Raw genomic sequence first — 23,053 nt, 5'->3', positions numbered from 1 at the left:
TTTTTCACCTAAGAAGCTTTGCCCTGGCTTGGTAATACGAAGTCTCTTGATTCAAATACCCTTCAAATCGGGCTAGGTGAGTGTCCAAAACAGAGTTAAAAATCCATTTACAAAATACTGCAAGCCAAGAGTTCTTTTCCTATCAATGCTCCCCTCATGCTGGAGTGAAATATTAGGGAGTTTTGCAGTCTGGGATTATTTAAAAGTAGTCCAGTTTGTTACAAAAGCTGTAACCTGGCAGCAATAATATGAAAATAACACCTGAACCCCCAAGCTGTAAGAATGAAGGCTGCTCCTTCCCTGTTTGATCAATCATCTGGTAAGTAAGGCAGGCTCAGAGCTTTATTGTTGTTTTAAGCTCCTTCCCACCTCCCACCAGGTGGGACATTATCTTATTCACCAGGAAAAGTACTTACCAGAAAATGATGACTCTTCCAGAGTCCTTGGAAGTGCTGCATTTCCAAGGAAATTTTACTTCAAAAGTGAAGTTAACAACAGGTTCAGAGAAAAATGTACTCAAGGGGGCATTTTCTTTCTGCTTTTGACATAAGCAGCATTTTGCCTCATTTCGAAGTCAGAGAAACTGAAGAACTAAATAGGATAATGGAAATTTAAGTAATCTCCAACACCAGAAATTTCAAATACCACCAAGTCTGAAGTAGTCGCTTCCTAAATGCACCAGGAGGATGTGAAGGTTGTGGCGCAAACCTCCAGCAAACCACCAGAAACTCATTTGTTCCTTCCCAAGGAGGGTTTTCACACCAGGCTTTGGGGAGGGCAGGTTTGACCAACACAAGCAGCCAGAGATTTTCTGCTGCAAACCCAGCTGTTTTATATTGAACAAACACTCCTTTTCAGCAAAGCCTGACTTTTTCTGACTGGATGCAGAAGGAAGTTGGACACACAAGGGTCAGGACTGAACAGGACTGGATAAGTTATCCTCATTTCTGTCTGCTCAGAGTTGGGCACAGACCATTTTGTACTTACAACTAAGAGTCTTTTGTGATTAGGAAAATTCCCACTGATGGCTTGTTAATTACACAGACCAATAACAGACAAGATAAGAAATCTATAAATAGCACTGGAGGAAGCAGCAGAAGCAGAGCAGTTATTTTCAGATTTGAATACATTAACTAATAGCAAAATAAACCCTCTAACATTAGCACCTTGCATAGCTGATGATGTAGTTATTTAGAGAACTTTTGATATTTACAAGGTTGCTTCCAATTGAGTTTAAAAATGTCTTCTGTCTGAAAAAACCCAATAAAACAACCAAAATGAAAACAATAAAACAAGTAAAATGAAACAACCAAAAAAAAAAATCACAAGGCTCTACTAAAAGAAGAAAAAATCAACACCAGAAGATGTGCAAAACTTTTTCATACGATTTTCAGAGGCTGATTGAAGGACTAAGGATCTTGCCAGAAACTGATTAATAAGAAGACATTTAGGATGGTTTGAAGTGACTTCTCAGGGAAATAAAATGATGGAAGGATTAATGCAAACTTCAAAATAACAGATCAAGTATATTTTAATAAGCTCATTTCTTAGAGAGTACTGGCCAGATCCAGAAGTGCTCAAGACCTGCCAGAGGTTGAGAAGGCAGGAAAGCCAGCTTCTCCTTTGGAGAAGGGGTCAAACCTGATTGACTTCCTAAACATATCCAAACTGTTGTCCTTGAATTTTCATGAAATATTGTTTTTATAAAAACACTGCAGTGATTCTTGTTATGTGTAGTAAATATAATTCACACCATTCCTTGTACGAAATATGTAATATTGGATAATTGTTATATTATGCCCATTGTATTAGCTCCCTCCCCTTGCAGGCCAGACTGGGTGTATATTGGAAACTGATTTACAAGTAAAAGGATGTGGCTCGGCCAGGTGCTGGCCATCCGGACTCCAGGTGTTGATCATCGGTGCTGATCATCGCACGAATGGCCCGAGATGGATATCATGGAAATCCTCAGACAGATCCATGTGAATGCAGCCTTCCCGTAACTCTCATCAAGAATTCACCTACTCCGGACATTGAATTATTTCTCCTCATCACCAAAAAAAAGAAAATCTTATTAACCTATGGACTCTGAAGAAAAGACTGATTGCTGAAATCTTGGCCTCAAGCGGAATTTTCCCTATAAAATCTGCTTGTGCCAGGATGGAGGTGTGTGGGCATAGGGGAAAACCTCTCCTGAGGCTGACTCCTTGTTGCACACCCAGGGCCGACCCTGGGCTCAGCTCTGTTCTGTCCTTGTGGCTGGCTAGATAGAATTTGACCGCTAATAAAATTATTTTTTTCTTATTTTTAATCTGGCTGAATAAATTCTCATTTATAACATTCTGAAAAATGAATTTGGTGGAGGAGAAGCTTGTAGTTGGATTCGGGATGGTAAGAGGGATCAGCACAGGATGCCCTGGTATCTCCTGGGTTTACTGGTGCAGCCAGTCCTGGCGCAGGACAAACCCAGTACAGCCCAGTGCTGAGCTGGGTGAGCACTGCCAGCACTGGCAGCAGGCTCCTCTCACATTCCTGTTGCTGACTTGGGATTTCCTGACAAACTGAATTAGGGCAAAAAGGTGTTTTGTGTGTTTTGGGTTTGGGTTTATTTTTTGTTTCTTCTTTGTTGTTGTTGTTTTATGTTTTGATTTTTGGTGGGGTTTTTTTGGCAGTGTGGTTTGGTGGTTTGGTTTGGCTTGGTTTTTATTTATTTATTTTTTAATCCAGTCAAGCACTCCCCACAGCGGCACCATCATTTGTAGTATCCAAGCCACAGTGTGGATAAATTGCCTGTGTCTACAGCAGCCAAGAGAAGAGAATATAACAAGCACTGCCTCAAACAGAAACCTGCCACAAAACCACAGCACAAAGGTGAATAAAGCCTTGCCCATCCCTGATGTGCTGAACATGTAAAGCTTAAAAACACCCAAAACCACATGGAATCTCTGTATTTCCTTTTACAGCTCAGACAATAACAGAGTTGTAAAATGAGAGCATTAATTAACAAACAAGCACAGGACACTTCCAATACCCAGCAATGCCAGAAGTATCATCTGCATTAAAGCAGGGATTTATGAACAGTGTAAGTAACCACAAGAATTCTGCTCTAACAGCTGACTGAGGCAAGGGGGCAAAGCCAGCCTGGCTGAGAGTGAGAAGCTGGGTGAAACTTCTGTAACTCCAGGATTTCTGAAGGCACACCTATGTTTGTTGGTTCCTTGTCTCTGCTACAGGGAAACTGAGACGATTTCAAAACGAGCAAACCAGACGTACAAACATTTCTTAGAGGCTGTTAGAAACCACTGCAAACAGGAACACTTCACAAACACACAGCTGCCAAAGAAATCTTTTCATGTCAGAGGTGCAGAGTTTAATGCAGGTATGATGCCAGCCCTCTGTAAAAAAAAGAAATAATAATAATCTTGCTTGCCTTTGATACCAGCAATCTCATTTTGAAAACATTTACAGTTGTCACAAAAATAAGCATTACTTCAACACTAAAAAACAGGGATGGCTTTTTTAAAGCAAGAACTTAAGACTTTTCTTAGCATCATTTAAGAAGTTAAATATTTTAAAATAACCAAGCTGGCAATAACAAGCTAGTTGAACATTCTCCTTAGTCTGGCACACAGCTCAATTTTGTTTCTATGGTTGTATTTCTTGCTTTGCTTTTGCTGAAAAGCCCACTGCTGCTGCACTGAAGCCAAGAGAATCCCTAGGTCTATTTTAAACCTTCTGTCTAAGAAGGAAAAACCAATATCCTTAAAATACTGCCAAAACTAGTGCCAAAACAACTTGTCACAGTTCACTCCACAGCAAGGCAAAAGGGGACTGAGAGGAGGAAAATGAGAGAAACTGAGTGGGAACTCTGAGCTGTGCTTTTCTCAACTGCACAACCGTTTAATGAAGAGAAAGAAAAACTGGCTGTAAATTGCATCTCCTAGTAACTACAAGAAAAAATCCCTGGGTCAGGAAAATCAGCCAGGAAAGAACACATTTCTCCCCTCTGCATCTCAAGGAAACAGGGAGATAGATAGTTATTCCCATGATTTGGGCAGGAGCACTACAGTTTGCCCCCAGTGGAGATGATTTCTCTTACATTAGGATATTAATTCACTAAAGTTCACTGAAGACCTCCCACCACAGATGAGAAGGTGAGGGCACACTTGCAATCAGACCTAATTACCTGGATAACCTCTGTTCACAAAAAGTTAATTTCCACTCATGAAAGATTTCACCAGGAAGTGATCTCAGTGCCTGGTTCTCTTTGGTGGGGGAGCAAAATAAAGAAAGGAAACTCTGTAGATGTGTATTTTCACTAAATTGGGCAACTGACCTATGTGGTTCTACCATTATTTTCTGCCTGACCAACCAGTTTCTTTACAGCATCATTTCCTAACAAAGTACTAGAAAATTATATATTGAACATTATTACTGCTACTGGATGTTTAGGTTGGTCTGAAAAGTATTGCCTGAATCAGAGCTGATTATAAAAGGGTAAAAAGTGTATCAAGGGGTAAAAAGTATATCAAAGGCACCTAAAAGCCCCTGAGCAGAAAGATTGGCTTATTCTAATAAAGGAGGGAAAATAGAGTTTAAAGCTGTTTTGGAAAAAAGGATTTTCCTGTGTTAGAAGCATCATTCCTGATGAACAGAGCAGGCAGCACAGTGGAGAAGCACAGAGGCACACCCCAAGCACTCGCAATGCAGTAGCTGGGCATGTCCTTGCTAGTGAAAACAGCCCTGAGTCATCCTGCCAGAGCCCTTCCTACCTCCTCATTATTCCCTCTCTTGGCAGTGGGCAGCCTGCTTTTTTGTCCCTCCCACTTCTTCCTTCCTCACAAGAAAGAAGGCAATAATAAGGAAGTATTTAAGTTAAAGTAATGGACCAAAACACTCTGTGAGGGTGTTCTCACCTTCTCTAACCCCACTGCATTTCTCACAGAGCAGGGAAAGGAGTTTGGTAGCTGTCAGCAGAGCAAAGCACATTCCACTTGGGGACAAGACATATGGAAAACTGGCTGCCTCTCAGAACTGTGTGCCAGGGCTAAATATTGCCCTCATGTTTGTGCAAGTGTTGTCAGGAACAACACTTCAGGATGACTGTCCTTTAAATTAAGGAACAGTCCCTGTCTTTATGTCTTCTCATGTCCCTGCCCTAAATCCTCTTTCCACACCCTCACCAGTTACACCAAACAGAAGCACTTCAGCTTCAAGTTCTGCAACTCTGCTGAGTAAAAATGGGAAACTCTGACAGTCACGTTCCCTTTGAAAGGGAAACCTTTTGAGCAAGTACAGTTTAAACATCTCCTGATTTGCCAATTACAACCTACAAAACCCTAATTCAGTTGGTAGATATGAACTGTTACACAAGAAAGAGTTGATGAGACCATCTCTTTTTCTCAACTCTTTTCCTACACAGCCTTCCCATGTCCCTATTCCAACTGTCCCCTGCATTCCTGCAAACGCAGCTGGTCACATTTGTCACCCTCAAAATTTGACCACTGGAGATGTTTGGACAGAAGGAATTCCAATTCAGACACCTGGAGCCCCATCAGCCACTGTCTGGAGCTGCTCAGCCAGCAAAATTCCTCCATTCATGGGCTCATTTCCCAACAGGAGGCACGCAGGCATTGTCAGAGCTCAGCTCCCATTCCTGGCACGTAGCAGGGAGGCAGGAGTGTGCCTGGAATGTTTAAGGACAGCCGGAGCTGGAGGCAGGGATGAGGTAATGGTTCTTGCAGGGATCCAGGGCCGGCCACTCACACTCAGCTATTGCTGCTTCCAGCAAATCCACACTTGCTTGCAGTATTTGGGAAAGTTTATATTGAATTTAATGGCAATAAAAGGAATCCCCGTGCCCATATTTGAATGCGGCACTTCAATTTACTATTGGGTCTACATTTCAGCTGTTTTAGATGGGATATAATTTATGCTAATCAAAGCACTTGTTTTGGAAAAAAAAGGAGGAAAAATGGCTCCTCCGGGAGAAAAGATAAAACACGCACAGAACAAAGCAAAACACACTAAGCTTTTTTTTTCTTTGGGTGTTCTCACTTAGGGCTAAATGTTTTTAGAAATAATGAGAGTCATACTAAGAACATTCTTCTCCACTTACTAACTCCTCGGCATGTTAGAGGACAAGTTACATGGAGTGCTTTGATTTTAATTTTTGTTGGAACCAACTGCGCCTGAATAATCTGCAGTCCAGATGTTGCAGCAACAGCAAAGTTCCTGTCAGCACACACACGAGGACAGCAAATGGCTCTGTTGTGAAATCCTGGCCAAGCCTCTCCTCTCCCCCTTCCTCTTTCTATCAAATGATTCAAAAAAAAAAAAAAAAATCATTGCAGATATTAGGGATCAGCTGGCAAAATAAAATAATTGGTTCACAGGCAAGGAGAATGAACTCCATTTGATTTACACCTTCTCCCTCCTACTTAAAATCTCTATTTACAAAGTTTAAAATAATTAGAAATGCTTCCAATAAGCTTCCAAATTCTAATTGAAAGGAGGATGGTCCAAAAGCACATGTTTAGAGACCAGATATTAGAATGGATGAGACTGACTCTAAGCAATACAGAACTATGTTCAGCATCTTAACTGAAATTCATTATGAGTATGAAAGGTGTAAATTGAGAACACCAAATTACTGCACTTATTACAGGAGTTAAATTAACAACTACTTGCAAAACTATTTTTTAAAAACCAAGTAAGTAACATTTGGCAACTTTTAAGGATTTCAAATAGAAACAAAGCTTGCAGCACTTTCTGAGTGTGACAGTATACACAGGAATCCAAATCACCTTCAGTCTCTACCTGGAGATGGAAAATGATGGAAACCTTATACATCTGTTGAACAGTTACAGCTGCTTTATGGGGAAATGAAAAATGTGCCTTCTCACAATATTATTATTGTACGCCTCAGATTTCCAAGAAGAATTTTTCTAGAAACTGTAATTTGTAATATTGTCTTTGGTATAATCCCACCAGCACTCAGCAAATTCCTCTCATATCGGCTTAGTAAAATAAAAAAAAATCTTAAACTAATATTCCAGGAAATCTAGAAATGTTAGAAAAACTACTTCTGGAATTAGTATCCAATTCATATCAACAGGGGGTTTTAAATCGGAATAAAATCATCCCCACTGTGCAATAAAGGAAGCCAGTAGAGCTTTCAGGGCTAACGATGATACATCATTGCATATTGCAAACAGATACTGAAGCCTTTTTATCTCTTGTCAATAAATCCTTTGGGAGAACTTTGGAATAGCAGGAACCTTGATAATGGTCCATTATAAAAGAAGATACAGCAAACCCTCCAGCACAGACCATTGTAATGTACTGAGGACACGTGGGGAACAGTTCTCCATCTGTCACTGCCCTTTCCAGAGAGGAAAAGAAGACAAAAGAAGGGAGGTGGGGGGGTGAAACGCATCTGGGAAAATTTATTGTAAAATTATTGCTGTCCCAGGCTCTGTTCTAGCACTGTAAAGTGGCGTCACGTTCATGTATCCCCAAGTAGTACATGTAGGATTAGGATGTAAAGCCTAAACTATGCCCTGGCATAAAGCTGAGAGCAGTGAAACAGCCCCTGTGCTGCACTTTGCAGTCTCTCCTCACCAGCAATGTCAGCAATCAGCCCCAGCAAGACTGGCTCCCATGGCAAGGAACACAATGCCACAGGAACCCTGCCAGATGGGAGGACCATTTACAGAGCCTGCCAATAGCTGATATCCCAGAGGAGACACTACACATGGCTCCAGGCTCTGCGAGATTAAAAACCGAGTCTGAGCAATGCTAACCCTTATCTCCCATCTTCTGTAACACCAGGCACAGCTGCAATGAGTTTTCAAACCACTGTGCCAGTCTGACGTTGTCCCCGTTTTGCTGACACTGCTTCGTTAGCACAGGAGGTGTTTGTGCCCTGTGCCCAAGAGTGCTGAGCAGGCACTGCCCTGTCCCTTTCTCTGCCATGGCCCCGCCGGGTGTGTCACCACGGGCAGGGGACACAGCAACCCCAGGTAGTGTTAGCAACAAGCACACGTGGCAGCCACAAACACTTGGCAGGGACCCGGAGCTGCTGTCACCCCCGTGGTGGCACAAGGCTCTGTGGCAATCCTCGAGCACAGAATGCCAGCCCTGCACTGCTGACCCAGGGGCAGGACACGTCCCCTCACACTGATGAGGTTAAACACTTCTGAGTTAATCTCTCAGAACCATCAGCGCATCAGGAGCAGGATGGAACCTGAAAATCCTACCAGAATGGGGTGCAATAACTGGTAAACCTGGTATTTCCAGCCTGCAGTCAAAACAAACAGGAGAATGAAATCACAGCTCTTTTAAACTTTTTTTTTCTCCTTGTTTTTGTTTTTAAAGCAGCAGTCAAAAGGCCTCTTGAAGCCTTGTTTATAAGCAAACCAGCCTCGAAGGCTGGATTTGCATTGGCAGGATTTGCAGCCTGCAAAATAAACCTTTCTAGGTAGTGTTTTCCTTCTGCCCTGTGAGGGAGGAACAGTTTCTCGTGCAATTCTCCCAGTCCACATCCCTTTCCAGCTCCACTGAAGAAAATGCCTAATTCAACACAGCTGGCCTGCCCAAGGCTCCCTGGGAGCTGCTGCACTCTGGGCACGCACCTGCAGCCCTTCCTTGGGGGAGGAATGAATGGGAGCACACACTGCCAGCCCATTGCCAGGGGGAAATCACTGCTGCCATTCAGAGCCACGGCAATGCACAGAAGCTGTTACTCACTTGCAATTTCTTTGGCAGAAATCATTCCATTTGGGGGGATTACTTTACCTTCTAGCTTACGGGCCACTATAAAATGCCTTTGAAAAGTGCACTTCTTTAATCAACACTAAGGTTCCAAACTGAAGGCCAAGTTACACTTTGAAAAAAATTCCATGGTAATCGCAGAATGGCTTGGGCTGGAGGGATCATAACGATGATTTCTTCCAAACCTTCTGCCATGTGCAGGGACACCTTCCAATAGAACTCCCAGAAAAGTGATTTTCAATTACCTGTAATTTTTTCTCAATGTCCTGTGTTCTCCATTCTCCAGGGAGCTTTGTGCTACTGATGTTTTGCATCTATCAGTGACTAAGTGAACTGGACCACCAGCTGTGCTCAACTTTTACACCACCCATAACTGCCTATCCTAACAAAGAGCCTCTGATAAGAAAACTGCACTTTGGCTTCTGAAAATTGTTATTAAAATAGGAAAGCCAGGAAAGCTAAAAACTGAAATTTCAATTGAGATGACAGTAATTTTCCATGCTTTTAAAATTCTAATACTTTTACCACTTCTGCTGAACAAAGCAAAGTATTTGCTACAATTCATGCACTTCTTTAAGGTTCTTAATTCTTTGCATTTCAGCCAAGCTTCATGTACCACAAAGAAAGGACATTTGTTAATTAAGGCTTGGGATCGTAATTAGCAAGGAAGATTTCAAAGACACAGTGAAATTAACCTGAACTCCTTGTACAAGACATGCCTAAAATTTCCTCTGGTAGATGCAGACATTTGGAAAAAAACTTGCCTTCTTGTACTAGCTAAGTTCAAAGCCCCTTCTTTCAGTGCTTCCTCCTGGGTGGAGCACACATCCTCCCAGGAGCTGCTGCCAACACTGTCATTGCTCCCTTGTTTTGTGATCACAAACGTGTTGTGAAGATAATGTGGTGAAAAGACAGTGAAGTGACTGCTGCATTGACCTGGCCACTGCACTGACCACTCACCTCAAGATGCAATTTGCAATCTTACCTGATGCACTCTCTAGAGACTCCTGAGCTTTCATAAGAATAAAGTTTTGAAGGTTCTCCAGCTCCCTTTTCAAAAGAATTTACAGACTCATGTACCATCACACTCTATGATAGTTCAATACCTGACACTGCACATTAAGGAAAATGTCACAATCCTCAGACTTGAAGAGCCATAATCAAAACCCAAGGCATGTGGAATATGTGTGATACTTGGGGAGTGTCTGTGGAATCAATAGAATCACACTGACTTAGCAGAAAGTAATGACAATCTTTGCTTTCAATGCTGGAGGTAAAATAGAGTGGGAAAAAGAAAATTACAGAGCAAAAGATGCCACTCAGAGGTGCTGCCTGCAATTTTGCAGAGTCCTGTCCTGCAACACTCACTGCTGAGGAGCTGCACATCACTCACATCAATACAGAAAACAGGTTTATCTTTGTGCAAGTCCGTGCAGCAAGGTCACTTCGATCCGTTTCAAACAACTGCCTCTATTCTTGTCTGTTCCTGATGTTTATTTTTCACTTTTAGCCTCCTACTGATGTGTCACTAGCAGCACCTGACAGCTTCCAATGCTCTCATTCACCTCTGCATGCTGCCTGGGCACTTTTTCCATTCATTTTTCCCTACACCCTTCTGCAGCTGATTCCAAACACTCTTGCCAAGCCTGAGGTTCACTGAGCATTGACTGCTCAAGGCTTAATTGCTGTGCAAAACTCAGGCAAGCACCAAGTGTTAAATGTCAGCCAACAGCACCAACACCTTCCTCCCCACTTGCCCAGCCAAGGATGTTATTTTCAAATCTTCTAAAAAAGAACTAATTGATGTATTTTACTACCCATTCACCTTCATAAGCAGCGATCCTACGACTTGCATAATTCCAATTGGCTGGAAACTCCCATAAAGGCATTTTCACACAGATTAAAAGCTAAACCTGAAAGTGTTTACAGCCAAACTTGGGGCTGTAATGCACAGCTCATGTGATGGCACCAAAAAGCTTTAATTGACTGCAATGTTACAACAAATACATGAGAAACCACCAACCTATCAATCCAAATACATCAAAGCACTGCTAAAAAAAGGAGGCCTGAAATCACTCAAGCCACAGGGAAAACATAGGAAAGCTATCAGTCATAGGCAGAAATACAAATTTTGTGATAGCTCTGTGATAAATTATGAACATTCATTTAGTATAAAAAATATTCAGTGCATTGGCTTTTAGCATCACAGTTTTAATGAAATCTACTGAACAAATTCCAGGGCCTTCCAGTGTTAAACAGGAAACTCATCATATGCTGCATGCTGTTTCTAATTCCTGTCTGATGAGTTTTACACAACCTACATGATTAGGGTAGGAAGAAATCTGACTTTTTTATAACATAACACCAAAAAATGGATCAGGATCAAGCCACCATATTTTTCCCCAAGAAAGGAGTTGGATTAATCTTCAATAATTTACTACCATTCCTATACACATAATTATATTTTTTCTTTTTTTCCTGAAGCTGTTAAACTATGAAGACATCAACTTAAACTTGAATATGAACAGTCACCACAAGCACCTTGTTTATTCATTTAAAGGTCAGTACCAGACCTTTCTTACCTTACCTGATACAAGAAGAATATTGCTGGTTCATTCTCAGTGACACTGAGGAAGGCAGGAACTGCTGTACTTACTTGTTAAAAAGATTCAGACCAATCCTATAATGGCGTTTCCTGATAACATCGTTACTGAAGGCAGGGGAATCCCAGCTGTTTCGAGTCTCTTTGTGGTAGGTTTGTTTGCTCAAGGTTTGCTCCCTTAGGCTGTCCCTAGAAGAGGATTCTGAGCTGCAATTTATTGTATCATTGGAGTTGGAAGTGCTGTTGATGCTGTCATTGTCTCCATCAGAGTAATCAGACTCTGATTTGCTTTGCCTGTTTGCTGTGCCATTGATGGCCAAGTGACTGTCTATGGGCCTAGCCCTGTGCCTGGCCTCCTGCTCCTCCCGAGTGATGATCTTGGCAGCAATGCTGTGAGGGATATGTTTAGGGCTGCCTTGCTGGCTGGTGATGCCTCGGTCATACGCATTCTGTCTCTTTAATGAGCCTCTCTCTGAGCGATCGCTCAAGTCCACGGAACTGTCACTGGGCGGCTCGATAGTGAGAAGAGGGAGGTGATCCATCCTCATCCTCTGCTCCTGACATTCCAGTGATGGGGTACTCCTGCAGCTCGTATCAGTGTCTATCTTATCATCCTTGTGGGTCATGGACCAGTACTCTTGGGAAGAGTTCACGGAGCGGAGCCTCAAGTCCGACTCCGTGCTGGACGGCCTGTCCACGGACTGGGAGAGCGGCAGGGGTGGGGACAGCTCTTCCTCGTCGATGTACAACGTGACATCGCTGTAGGACGCTGTCATCTCGTCCAGTTTCCTGTGATCCACATTGTGGATCGCTGGTTTGCTTGGGGCACAGCTCTCCCTCTCCATCTCCCGGCTCCTAACCTGCTCCACGCTCTGAATTTCATCTGAATGTAGACTGCGGCAGTTCAGCGCGTCGTCGATGGATTCCGCCAGGGATTTCACCTGCCTCGAAAAAGCATCCTCCAGTTCTGTTATAGCATCAGAGAAATCAGTGGACGCTGCCGGGGACTTCATGGTAGCCGTCTCCCCGAGCTCATTGCACTCTGACGGTACCAGGGAGCCCAGCTTTGAACCATCATTTGTAACAGAAACTTGCTTCCCCTCGAAGTAGGAGCTGTGGACTTTCTCAGGTCCTTCAAAGGAAAACTGCATTCTCATATTGGACAGGACGATGCGCCTTGACATGCGGTTCTCGGACATAGAACTGCGCAGGCGCTCAAAGTTCTTGTTCATCTGATACTGGCGGAAGGCGGTCTGGATGGTGCGGGCAGCATGTCTGGTTATCAGACGGCCCCCATACTTCCGTTCTAGCATCTCCACCTGCCAGGCAACACACACACCTCTTGTCACTTCGTGCAGCTCGGGACAAGGGTAGAATCTCACAAGAACATTTAACTCTCATAACCACTTTATTATACTTTATATATACTGGTTTTGAAAGTAAAAACTCAAAACTCCAATGATGAACGGAATAGTCATCTGCAAATTCCACCATAAAACACAAAAGTATATTAATTCACCTCACAGATATAAGAGAATATCAGTTGCAATAAGTTCTTCCTTTCTGTGACAACAAAAACACACAGGTTTCAAAATTATTCATTTTCTTAGAAAAATATTTTGTACAATTACATTCTAGCATGCTCCTGGAGCATAAAATCTCAATTCCAAGAACTGTTTTTACTTTTAACAGTATTAACTGTTAAATCTCTTAAATCTTAATTAATCTGTTAATATCTTTTACACTTTTCTCTAGGAGGTGGAACAGATGTATGGGACAAAGAATAACGGGGTTCAAAGTCCCAATTGAAGTGATGCTAGAAAAGACTTCTCCCAATTCACAGACACAAACGAGGTCCCAGAGCTCAAATACCTGCTTATCCTGTAGGTCTGAAGAGAGTTCATAGCTCTCCGAAAGCGATCTGGAGCGTTTGATGGCTTCCTCCTCGGCCTGTTTGCGCAGGATGGAGGTGGAGTGCTGGAGCTTGGGCCGGCGGGCTCGCTGCTGGCCGGGCGCGATGGAGTAGAGCCCGTAGGGATGCTCGTAGTGCTCGGGGCTCAGGGCGGAGCTGTGCGTTATAGGGCCCTGCGGGTAGCCGGAGGGGCTATCCAGGGACGTGCCGGTCTCGCTGCTGGGAGCCTCCCCCTCAACGCTGCACAACAAACAGAGACAGCAAAAGCCTCGGGTGAGCCCACCACTCCAAAATTCTCAACAGCAAACAGCACTGTTCTGCTTTACTTTCATTTTGTGTAGGCATCTAGCAAGTTATACTGTTCCCATGCAGGTGTTACATGGAATGTGGCTTTCATGACAAGCAGCAGATTTTGCTGCAGTTATTGCTGTAGTTTTAGTAAATCTCAATCTGTCACGCCCATGACATCTTTAGAGCGCGAGTCAAACAGGAGAATGGAGGTTTCAAGAATTATTTAACTTTATGCACTAATTAATAATAACATCCTGACTACGTCACTCAGGAGCTACTCTGTAAAAGGAATGAAAACTTCTAATTTCTTATAAGACTGCTTATTTCCAAGCTTCTCTATTCAAAATGACAGATGCTTATTTGTGTCTTTCTTTGCTTTGACCAATTAAAGCAGTATTTTCTTACCCTTATATTACAATTTGACATAGAAGGATTACTTTTGTGGAGATTAGAATTTAATGGATATTGAGAGCTATGATGTTTCTGAAAACTAAATTTGGGGAAAAGTACTTGCAAGAGAAATCTCTTTCTTTCCCTGCTAGTGAAAGATGGCTCCCATGGGATACTTTTGGCAGGTTTTGGAATAAAAGCATCCCAAGGGATAGTGTTTCTAGCTAATAGAAAGCAACATGGTTTCAGGTGAAGAAAGCTCAATAGCATCTATCTGGCAAAGAGACTACTTTTTTTCACAAAAATGCTGTTATTGCTAAGGAATAAAGGAAAGGGAAAATACCTTTTATATTAAAATGGTTGCACACAATAGGAAACATTTTTAAACTGAGCCCTAGGTGTATTGTGAAGCACTGATGACTAACAGCAATTTGTATTTGGGCTGTATTTGCAGGAGAGCACACTCATGTTGCAATACATGCACTTTCACTCTTCCATCTTTTCATGTTGCACAGAACTATTTACTGTCTGTCTCATCCTGTGTACACAGAGCACTGACAGAAAAAAGAAATTTTACTTTTTAAAAAAATCCTTCAAAAGACTCAGTAAACACTCCAGACATGCACCAGTACAAGCAGCACTTCCCCTACCTTTTGTTTTAGGAACGATACATCGAAACTCCAAAGAAGTAAAACTCCACATTCCCACCACACCCTGTATTTTTTTTTCTTTCATTCATATGTACTTAAAAACCAAAGCCCTCTTGTTGTCTCTCAGCTGTCCCTTCAAAAAGTACAGAGTAATTTCTAAAAGAATGTTCTTCACCCACTGAAGAGCTGAGGGTTAACCCCGGCCAAACTCTCCCAGTTTCTACTCTTGAACAGTTTGTACTTTTTAAAGGGAAGGATAAAAAAAAAAAGGCCCTTAGATTTCTTAAAACGCTTCCATAAACATGTAAAACTGAAAGCAAGTCCTCTCTCTTTGCCCATCAAAATATTACTCCAACCAAAAAGCATTTTCAAACATACTTAGCCCAAGCTGGAAATATTTGCAGCGTGCACACATTGCTTTTTCCAAAAAGGAAGCTGACAGGAAACTAATCCCTTTCCCTCTGTGATACAGCTGGCTTTCAACTTAAAAATGATAAACTATCCAGAGTTCTGCCGGTGACATTGAAACTGTGTATAACCACCCGCTAAAAACAAACAGATTATTCTCTCTGAAGCATCCATTAAAGACATGGTATGATACTGAGCTGCTTCACGTTCTCTCTTTAAACACTGACATTCCTTCCTCTGTTCCGCCAACTGTGAGCTGTGCTATTTTGAACATCACATCCTAGCTGCCAGTTTATTTGTAAGTACTTTCCATACAAGCATGGCAAATTTGTTTTTAACAGGAAGGCTGGAATTATCTTCTTAAGCTCTGTTGACGTTTTCTGCTTTCCTCACCCTTGCATTGTGAACTATTTAATAACCCTTCCATGCTGATTATAACCTCCTGTTGACATTTTAATAATGCTACCTTCGATGAATCCCTTAACCTTTTTCTCAAAAACAAGGCTACTGCCCTAATCAGAAGTTGGAAGGATGTCTGCCCAGAGTTCTGACTAAAGTTAAGGATTTCTTCTTAATTTCTGGTTTGCCTTTTGTACTTCTTCCAAATATAAATGTGATGCTTGACTGACTGTAATGCTCGACCTCATTTTGCTCATGGGCCTATTCCCTGCCACCTGACCTTTGAAGCATGGAAGTCATTACCTTTTACAACAGGCACAACAACAGCCCCCCAAGCAAACACACATGCACAGGCTTCATTGAAGGCTTTCCCCCATTCAGCTCTTCCCAGCCTCCATGGAGCAGCTGAAGCTCCATATGAATTACTTCATTAAAGTGAAACTTCACTGGCAAAGAAAAGCAGCTTGCTTTCTACTTCTTCTACTTTACATATGTTTGGAGAAGAAAAATGTGTCAACAAATATGACTTGTGTGAAGCTGTAAGGATGGCAAGCTGGATTGCTCCACGGAGGGGAGCAGCACAGAGCTGGCAGCAGCGCTCACTGAACCAACTCCCGGCACTCCCCAGCAGGCCGGGGCCGCTGGAGGTTATCAAACATAAACCACCCATCTGTAAGAAGGGTGGGAGGGGAGTTTGGGGAACTCCAGATGTGCCAGCCTGACCTCAGTGCTGGGCAGGTCACAGAGCAGGTCACCCTGAGTGTCAACACAGGACAACCTGGAGATCAGGCCTGGCCAGCCTGTGGCTGGGGAAGGCAGGTCCTGCCTGAACAACCTGCTCTCCTCCTGTGACAAGGTGACCTGCTTTAGTGGCAAGGGACAGGCTGTGGATGTCACCTGCTGGGACCTCAGCAAAGCCTTTGGCACTGTTCCTCCCAGTGAAGAGGAGAAACTGGCTGCTCTGGACAGATGCTCTGTTCCGTGGGAGGGACAGTTTAAAATCCGTGTGGATGTGGCACCTGGGGACACGGGGCAGGGGTGGCTTTGGCAGTGCTGGAGAATGGTTGGACTCAGTGGCCTGGGAGGGCTTCTCCAACCCAAGAATTCTGCAACTCCTACCCAGACTCAGAACAGGAGGCAGTTACTGCAGGGTTACGAGGGTGGTTTTTATCTATGCACTCATTAAAACTGCCAACACACAAAACTGTCAAGGGTTCTGCTCCAGGCTTGCAGCAATGGCAGGAGAAGTCTCCCTGGGACTGAGGGAGTAGCTGAGACACCTCTCCAGCACTGTTTCACTTCCCACCCTGCACACACTGCCTCTCTCTGATGGGTGAGAAATTAAGTATATTAAGCACACTACAAAAATGGACAATGTAATACTGTTAACTATTATTAATTATGCTTTTACCATATATATATATATATATGCACGCATATATATTATATTATATAAATGTTAATTAAAAGTCCCAACTGGAATTAGGAACGGCTTATTAATAAAGGTCTCCAATTTGAGGCATCTGCTACCTACCAGACATGTCCAGTACAATTACTGACAATTTCATTGTTTAAAAAAACATTCTAGTGGATTAATTTGGTTTATCTCCCTGCAATGTGCAACTGCATATCACTAGTGAGCCCAGCAATCTGTTGAATATTCTAATTGTGTAATATTAGGAGAATGAAAAACAGCTGAATTTAACCTATAAGTCCAACTGTTTTATTGCACTCCTGCTTCAGCAGAAAATAGACATTCATTAACTGCCAAGGCAGAAAAAGTGAAAGGCTGCTTGCAAGTATTTTACAAAGAAGCACAGAATAGAACAACTAAAGAATGAAAATAAAATATTTAAAAATAATTTGTATTAATAATATGACTTTGCATTAAAAAAAATTAAAATAGAATAACTGAAAAACTTTATACAACTAAATAACTTTTTGAAACAGTTGCCAGCACTGACTGAATCAGTATTTTATCAAAAACTGAAAATTTCTTCCTGTATAAACCTCAGCTTGTAATACGGTCAAAAAAAAATCCAGACTGACAAAAAGGGGAGGAGCTGCTGTTGCTAGGAAAAGGTCCTGATTTTACAGTCATTTCCCAAAATTCAGGGATGAGTTCCTTTCAAGAGCTACCTAATAAGAAGCTCTGTCTCCTCTCTCCCTCTCTAGTTGTGTGGTTAGCCATGACCAATGCAAAACATTTCCTCTCCAGGCATTTTAGCAGCACAAGCCTGGCAGGTCTTTTTGTCCCTGGCTCTCATTTTACACTTTCAGTTATTACTTCTAATCACAAAGGCTGTAATTAGCACCAGTATGCTAAATACACTACCATATTTTAAAACAATAACATATTATTCAGGATGTTTGACTACCTATTGTCATTCTCTAATTTTCCTTTTTATATTCACACCTTCCTTTTCCTTCAAATCTTGCCAAACTATTAGCAAAGGGAAAAAAAAAAAAACCACAGTAAAGACAAAACTTTAGAAATAAGAGAACTTCAACATTTGAGCTTAAAATGGAAATATAAAAAATATCTGAATTCCAGTAAGGAGCAACCCCCAAGCTTTCCATAAGTATGGATTTATCTCTTCCACTGACTAATAGTGAAATGACCAGAGAAGCTGCTGGTTTGGATGCAGAGGCACAAGAATTTATCTGTCAGAGAATTTATACTATGGAAGACAGACATCTGATAATCAGAAAAGCAGAAAGTCCCCTTCATCCTGAGGCTCAGAACCTTATCTTTAGAACTACATGCATATAAAAAGGAAGTATATAACAATAACATCACATGCAAGGAATGATTCAGTGATGCCTCTCACCCCAGAAACCCCGCAGTTTGCAAGTAGTCAAGTGTCCCTGTGCATTTTTAGAACTAAAATATGAAGATAATAGGAACATATGTTTACAGAAATCACCCAAATGTTCAAACCAGTTTGCTGCAGATTTAGTTTGGAACAAAGAAATGAAACATGTTTCTAAATAATGGAAATGCTAAATCCAAACTACATGCAACATTCTAAAATAGAACCAAGAAGACCCTCCCAGCAGAACAGAGCAAATGCTTGAGAAGCTGTTTTACAATGAGCATTCTCTGAAATCAGTATTATTTTCATCACTCTTACAGAATGGACTTTCAACAGTGTAATATAAAGACATGAAATTGAAAACAGGCCATAACAACTGGATAGTACACACATGAGAACCAATCAGCATTATATTAATCCTATTAAAGAACTGTTCTGGACACAAAGAGAAGTATGACAATATAGTAAGTTTGTACTGTTACATCTTTAAAGATTTTTCCTTAGCATTTCAGATCCTTAGAAGCATGAACACAAGTTCAAGGGTATACAGAATAAATAAATTTTCTTCTACATTGTCGAAAGGATGAGTATTACAAATACAGCAACAAAAACATGTCCATCTTAAAATTCTACTCAGCACAAGGTGATAAAGCCACTCAGCTTGGCCATGACAATCCAAGGGCTTTGCTCTTTGGGAAGCAGGGAGGTTTTAAAGCAGGGCTGTGGTAGAGCAGCAGTAAAACTCCAGGTAGTCAGCACAGCCTGAATTCAAACTGAGCTTAATGAAGAATCGATGCTTTATTTTATTTGTTTCAACAGTGAAGCATTTGCATGAGTGGTTCTTCATAAAATACCTCAGCCAAATCCACCCTTCTCTCACTTGCCTGCTTTTCTCTGGATCTATATAATTTATTCCTCTCTTCAGGGAAAAATGCATGTAAAGCTGGTTCCCTTGAAGTCACATCTACTCAACAGAACAATTCAGCAAACTCATCTTCTTTGTCCCAGAAACGCTTCTGTCCACAAACACCAACACATCCACAGCTGAAGTATCCAGATACCTCCTTGGGACTCTGCCTTATGATTTATGAGATGGATTTAAATGCAAACCACAGAGTAAAGCTTTTTGCATTAAAATCTCATTTCATAACCATCACTTCCAGTAAAACTTCTGCCTCACTCAAAAATAAATATTCTGTATAAACAGGTCCAAATGCCCAGGGAGGAAGAATTGCTACGCATCTGTTTTACACCAACCATCTCCTTTTAAAATGTGGAGGTTAAAACCAGTCAAACTGTGATCTTAACTCCCAACTTTAGATTTCCACTTGAAATAGATCCAAATTCTCTACCTAGCCCTGGGAATGCAGACCAGAAGTCGCCCATGGAACTAAGTGGGTAACAGAGAGAAGCAGGATGGCAGCTGCTGCAGCAGCTGGTATGGCCAGACGCGTCCAACATGACGGCTGAAATAAACCACACAAATAGCAAAAGTGTTTAGGGCAAATGTGAGCATTCCACATAGGAACAAACCTCTCCAAAAGTTAATTTCTTGCACATAACTTTGCTTTACAAGTGCAATGAAGCCCTGGTTTGAATGTGTAATTCTAAGTGACAATTGCAAGCAGAACTCTGCTCTCCAGAGCTGTGCCTCCCCGCACAACTTCACCTCACACAAGCACTCCTTTGGCACAGGGTACACCCCACTGCTTCAAAGCTGCCTCGTGCTTCAGGACCTGTGCCGCTCTTTGCCATAAACGAGGAGGTACATTTAATTAAAGCTCTGATGTGTGCACTGTATTATCTCCAATTACCCCACCAAACGTTCTCCATTAACTTTTCAAAATGCAGAACTGGCCATATGTATTTCACACAAGCCATGGTTTAGCCTTTTTCTCCACCCCCCAATACAATTCCCCACTGGAGTGAGAACATCTGAGCAGAAGTTTATTATTAATGCAGTTTGAACGAGAACCTAGTCCTTATTGCCCTGTCTGGTTTGTGCTGTCTAGTAAACAGAAGTCAATTATATTAAGAACTTACACAAATCCCTGAATTCAATAAGCACAATAACATTAACAAACCAATCTACCTTCAAATACACCCTGCAAAGAGTTCAAAGCCATTATGATGGACAACAGCATTCACAGGCAGTGACAAAAGCTTTGATCCAGGAAAGAAATATTGACCAATGTGTTTTACTTCTAATGCACTCTCAATTCAGCTGTTTCTGTTCAAAACAAATGAAAACTTGAATGCACATCAAAGTAATGTCCCAGGTAATTCATCTGACTGAAGTTAAATATCATTGCAAGAAAAATCCAGACACCATTTGCATGTGTCTCAGAAGCAAACCCTAACAAAGCAGTCACTTATTCTGTAAAATTCTGTGGTAAGAGTGCCAATAACAGCAGTCTGAGTCAAACAGTCTGAGAGACATTGAGGGAGGGCACAGCTCCACAGGCAGGTAAGCCTGAGTGCCCTGTAAACCTGCAGCTGCTCCCTGCTTCAAGCCCTGATTCCCAAGCCACACAACAACCCCAGTGCCCATCCCCTGGACACTGCCAAGCTGTAGTTCTCACTGAATAGCCCCATAAAAGGCATTAAAGAAAACACTTTTAGGAAAAGGGCATTTTGACCCACACTCTTAGATGCCATCAGTAGCAGCAGAGAGCAGAGTGAAAGATGAGAAGTTATTTCTCCCCACTGAAGCAGAATGCAGGAATGAATGCACTGTATCTTCTGACATGGAGATGGACAGCAGTGAGATGGAAATAGAGCCAAACAACAACCCACCATTTTAGGCAATAAAACAACGGGGTTAAGAACTAAGAATATCCCTTTGGGAAAGGCTTATTGAGACTATCTTCAGCTTCCATGCAGCACAAGGAAGGTTAACCAGCTTTCAGATCACCTCTGTCAAACAGTGGCAGTGTATTGGCTATCAGACACAAGAATGCACAGAAGGATCCACCCAACCAACCCTCCCCAGTACCATTCAGTGGCTCATGAACCTCACTGCTGAAGGCAAAACTGTATTTTATTGTCATTATTTAGCAAAAGGAACAAGGGGACTGGCAGTGCCAATGGAACCTGGGTACAGCTTACAAATGTTCACTTCTATCTCAGGTGAAGTCAGCCAGCATCACTTGTTGCCAATCTATGTCAATCATCACCCATCATATGTTAATTCAGCAAGAACTCTTTAAAAAATGGGTATTATTAAAAGATGACTTTGGGGTGATAATTTGAGGCTTGTGGTTCAAACCAGTTCAAGTTTTAGAATTTTTGAAGTTTTTTTATGGCCAGTTCTTCTTTTTGATGTGTCAGCGTAAAATGCATTAACATCCAAAAATGTCCTGTATGCTTCAAATAGATGCTCTGCTTCTTACATGGACTAAAGCTAACAATTTTAATGTAACTGTGGTGTCTGTGGGATGGACCACTTAACAAAATCTGTGAAGGTCTGCCTCCCACTGCAGACTTTGTCCTTTCCGTATTAAGCGAACTTTTACACAATATGACAAGCTTGAAAAATTTGTGGAGTTTCTCAATGCAGCTGTAGTAGAATTTGACCTCAACTATTTACATTTAGATACACCATTCAGCAATGGAAATTCTCTTAATTTAGCAAACCCACACTATATATGACATGTACTGAAGATAGCAAGATATTGGCACACATTCCACTGTCTATACGACACGCCCTTCAGCCATTGCTAAGTTTAAAAAGGAAGATTTAGTGTCTGCAGCTGAAAAACCCTGATTTGCACACACAGCTGAAGCAGCATTTGATACAATGCAGGAATCCTTGGTGTCCTGTGCCAGCCACCCTCCTCTTTCACCTCTTCAGCTGTTGTGTCAAGCCTGTCCCAGGAAGGGGTGACAGAACAGCACTGCTGCTGAGCAATCAGCTTGCTGGCAATCAGGTTCTGTCAGAGACAAGCACTGATTTCCTCTTCCCAGTCAGGTCTTGGTGGATAAAACTCTTCTTTCCCTTCTTCTGTTCCATGTACGAAAGAAACGTGAACTACTTTGAAGATGCTTAACAAAATCCTGTTTAATGAGTCAATATTTTAGGCCCGGAAAGTTCATACCTAGAACGTTCTAGTTAAATAGTTAAAACTATCTCAACTTAGATCAAATATAAATCAAATTAATATAAATCAAATCAATATAATAAAAATAAATATAAATCAAATTAGATCAAATAAAGCCTAACACTTAACACATTTTAAAGGTTTGCCCCTGCACTATTTGAAATGCTTACAAGTAGGACACAGTACAGAGTGCTAGGAACAATTTGGGAGTAGACCAGTCTTTCCCAGTATGTGAGGGAAATTAAGAACCAGCACAAAGAAAGAGCATGCAGATGGTCCATGCAGCAGAAATGACAACAAAACCATTTTCCTGTACTGGACACTGCATTGAGTAAAGTCTCAGAGCACTAACAACTCTGTTCATTTGGACTATATTTTAACTTCTGTGGCAAATGAATGTTGTACAAAAGGATCTATTTAGAACAACCAAAGGATTTCCTTTCAATAAATTATCATATATTGTTATTATCTAATGGGTTGTGCTTTGAAACAATGTCACTGATGTACATGAGATACTTTGCTGTCTCTCTAGGATTTAAGAAATAGTTGGCCAAAATTATCTTCTTTTAAAATCAGAAAGGGACTGTTCAACTTCTAGTGGTTGGTTGACTTCTTTCTGTAATTACAGATAAAACTCAAAAAATTACAGAGTAAAATACTTTAAAAAGCCAATCCAAAAGGAGGATGGGCTGTTACAAGTCTGATCAGAG

The 23,053-nt window shown here is 41.6% G+C and overlaps 1 protein-coding gene across 7 annotated transcripts in view; it reads right to left on the bottom strand.

Annotated features, from left to right (window-relative positions):
* IQSEC1 (IQ motif and Sec7 domain ArfGEF 1) overlaps positions 1-23,053 on the bottom strand; it is a 167,904-nt gene that overhangs the window by 25,850 nt on the left and 119,001 nt on the right. For all 7 annotated transcript variants that reach the window (XM_021544790.3, XM_021544792.3, XM_077786043.1 and 4 more), the window contains 2 exons: positions 13,250-13,529; positions 11,432-12,696 (listed from right to left, as the gene is read on the bottom strand). In XM_021544790.3, the coding sequence (XP_021400465.2) occupies positions 11,432-12,696; positions 13,250-13,529 (1,545 nt within the window). Of the gene's footprint in view, positions 1-11,431; positions 12,697-13,249; positions 13,530-23,053 lie in introns of those variants that run through there.

Source organism: Lonchura striata, chromosome 12 (assembly GCF_046129695.1).
Source record: "Lonchura striata isolate bLonStr1 chromosome 12, bLonStr1.mat, whole genome shotgun sequence".
Classification (NCBI taxonomy): Eukaryota; Metazoa; Chordata; class Aves; order Passeriformes; family Estrildidae; genus Lonchura; species Lonchura striata.
The sequence above is the reverse complement of the archived record's forward strand: the minus strand, read 5'-3'. Positions and strand labels throughout refer to the sequence as shown.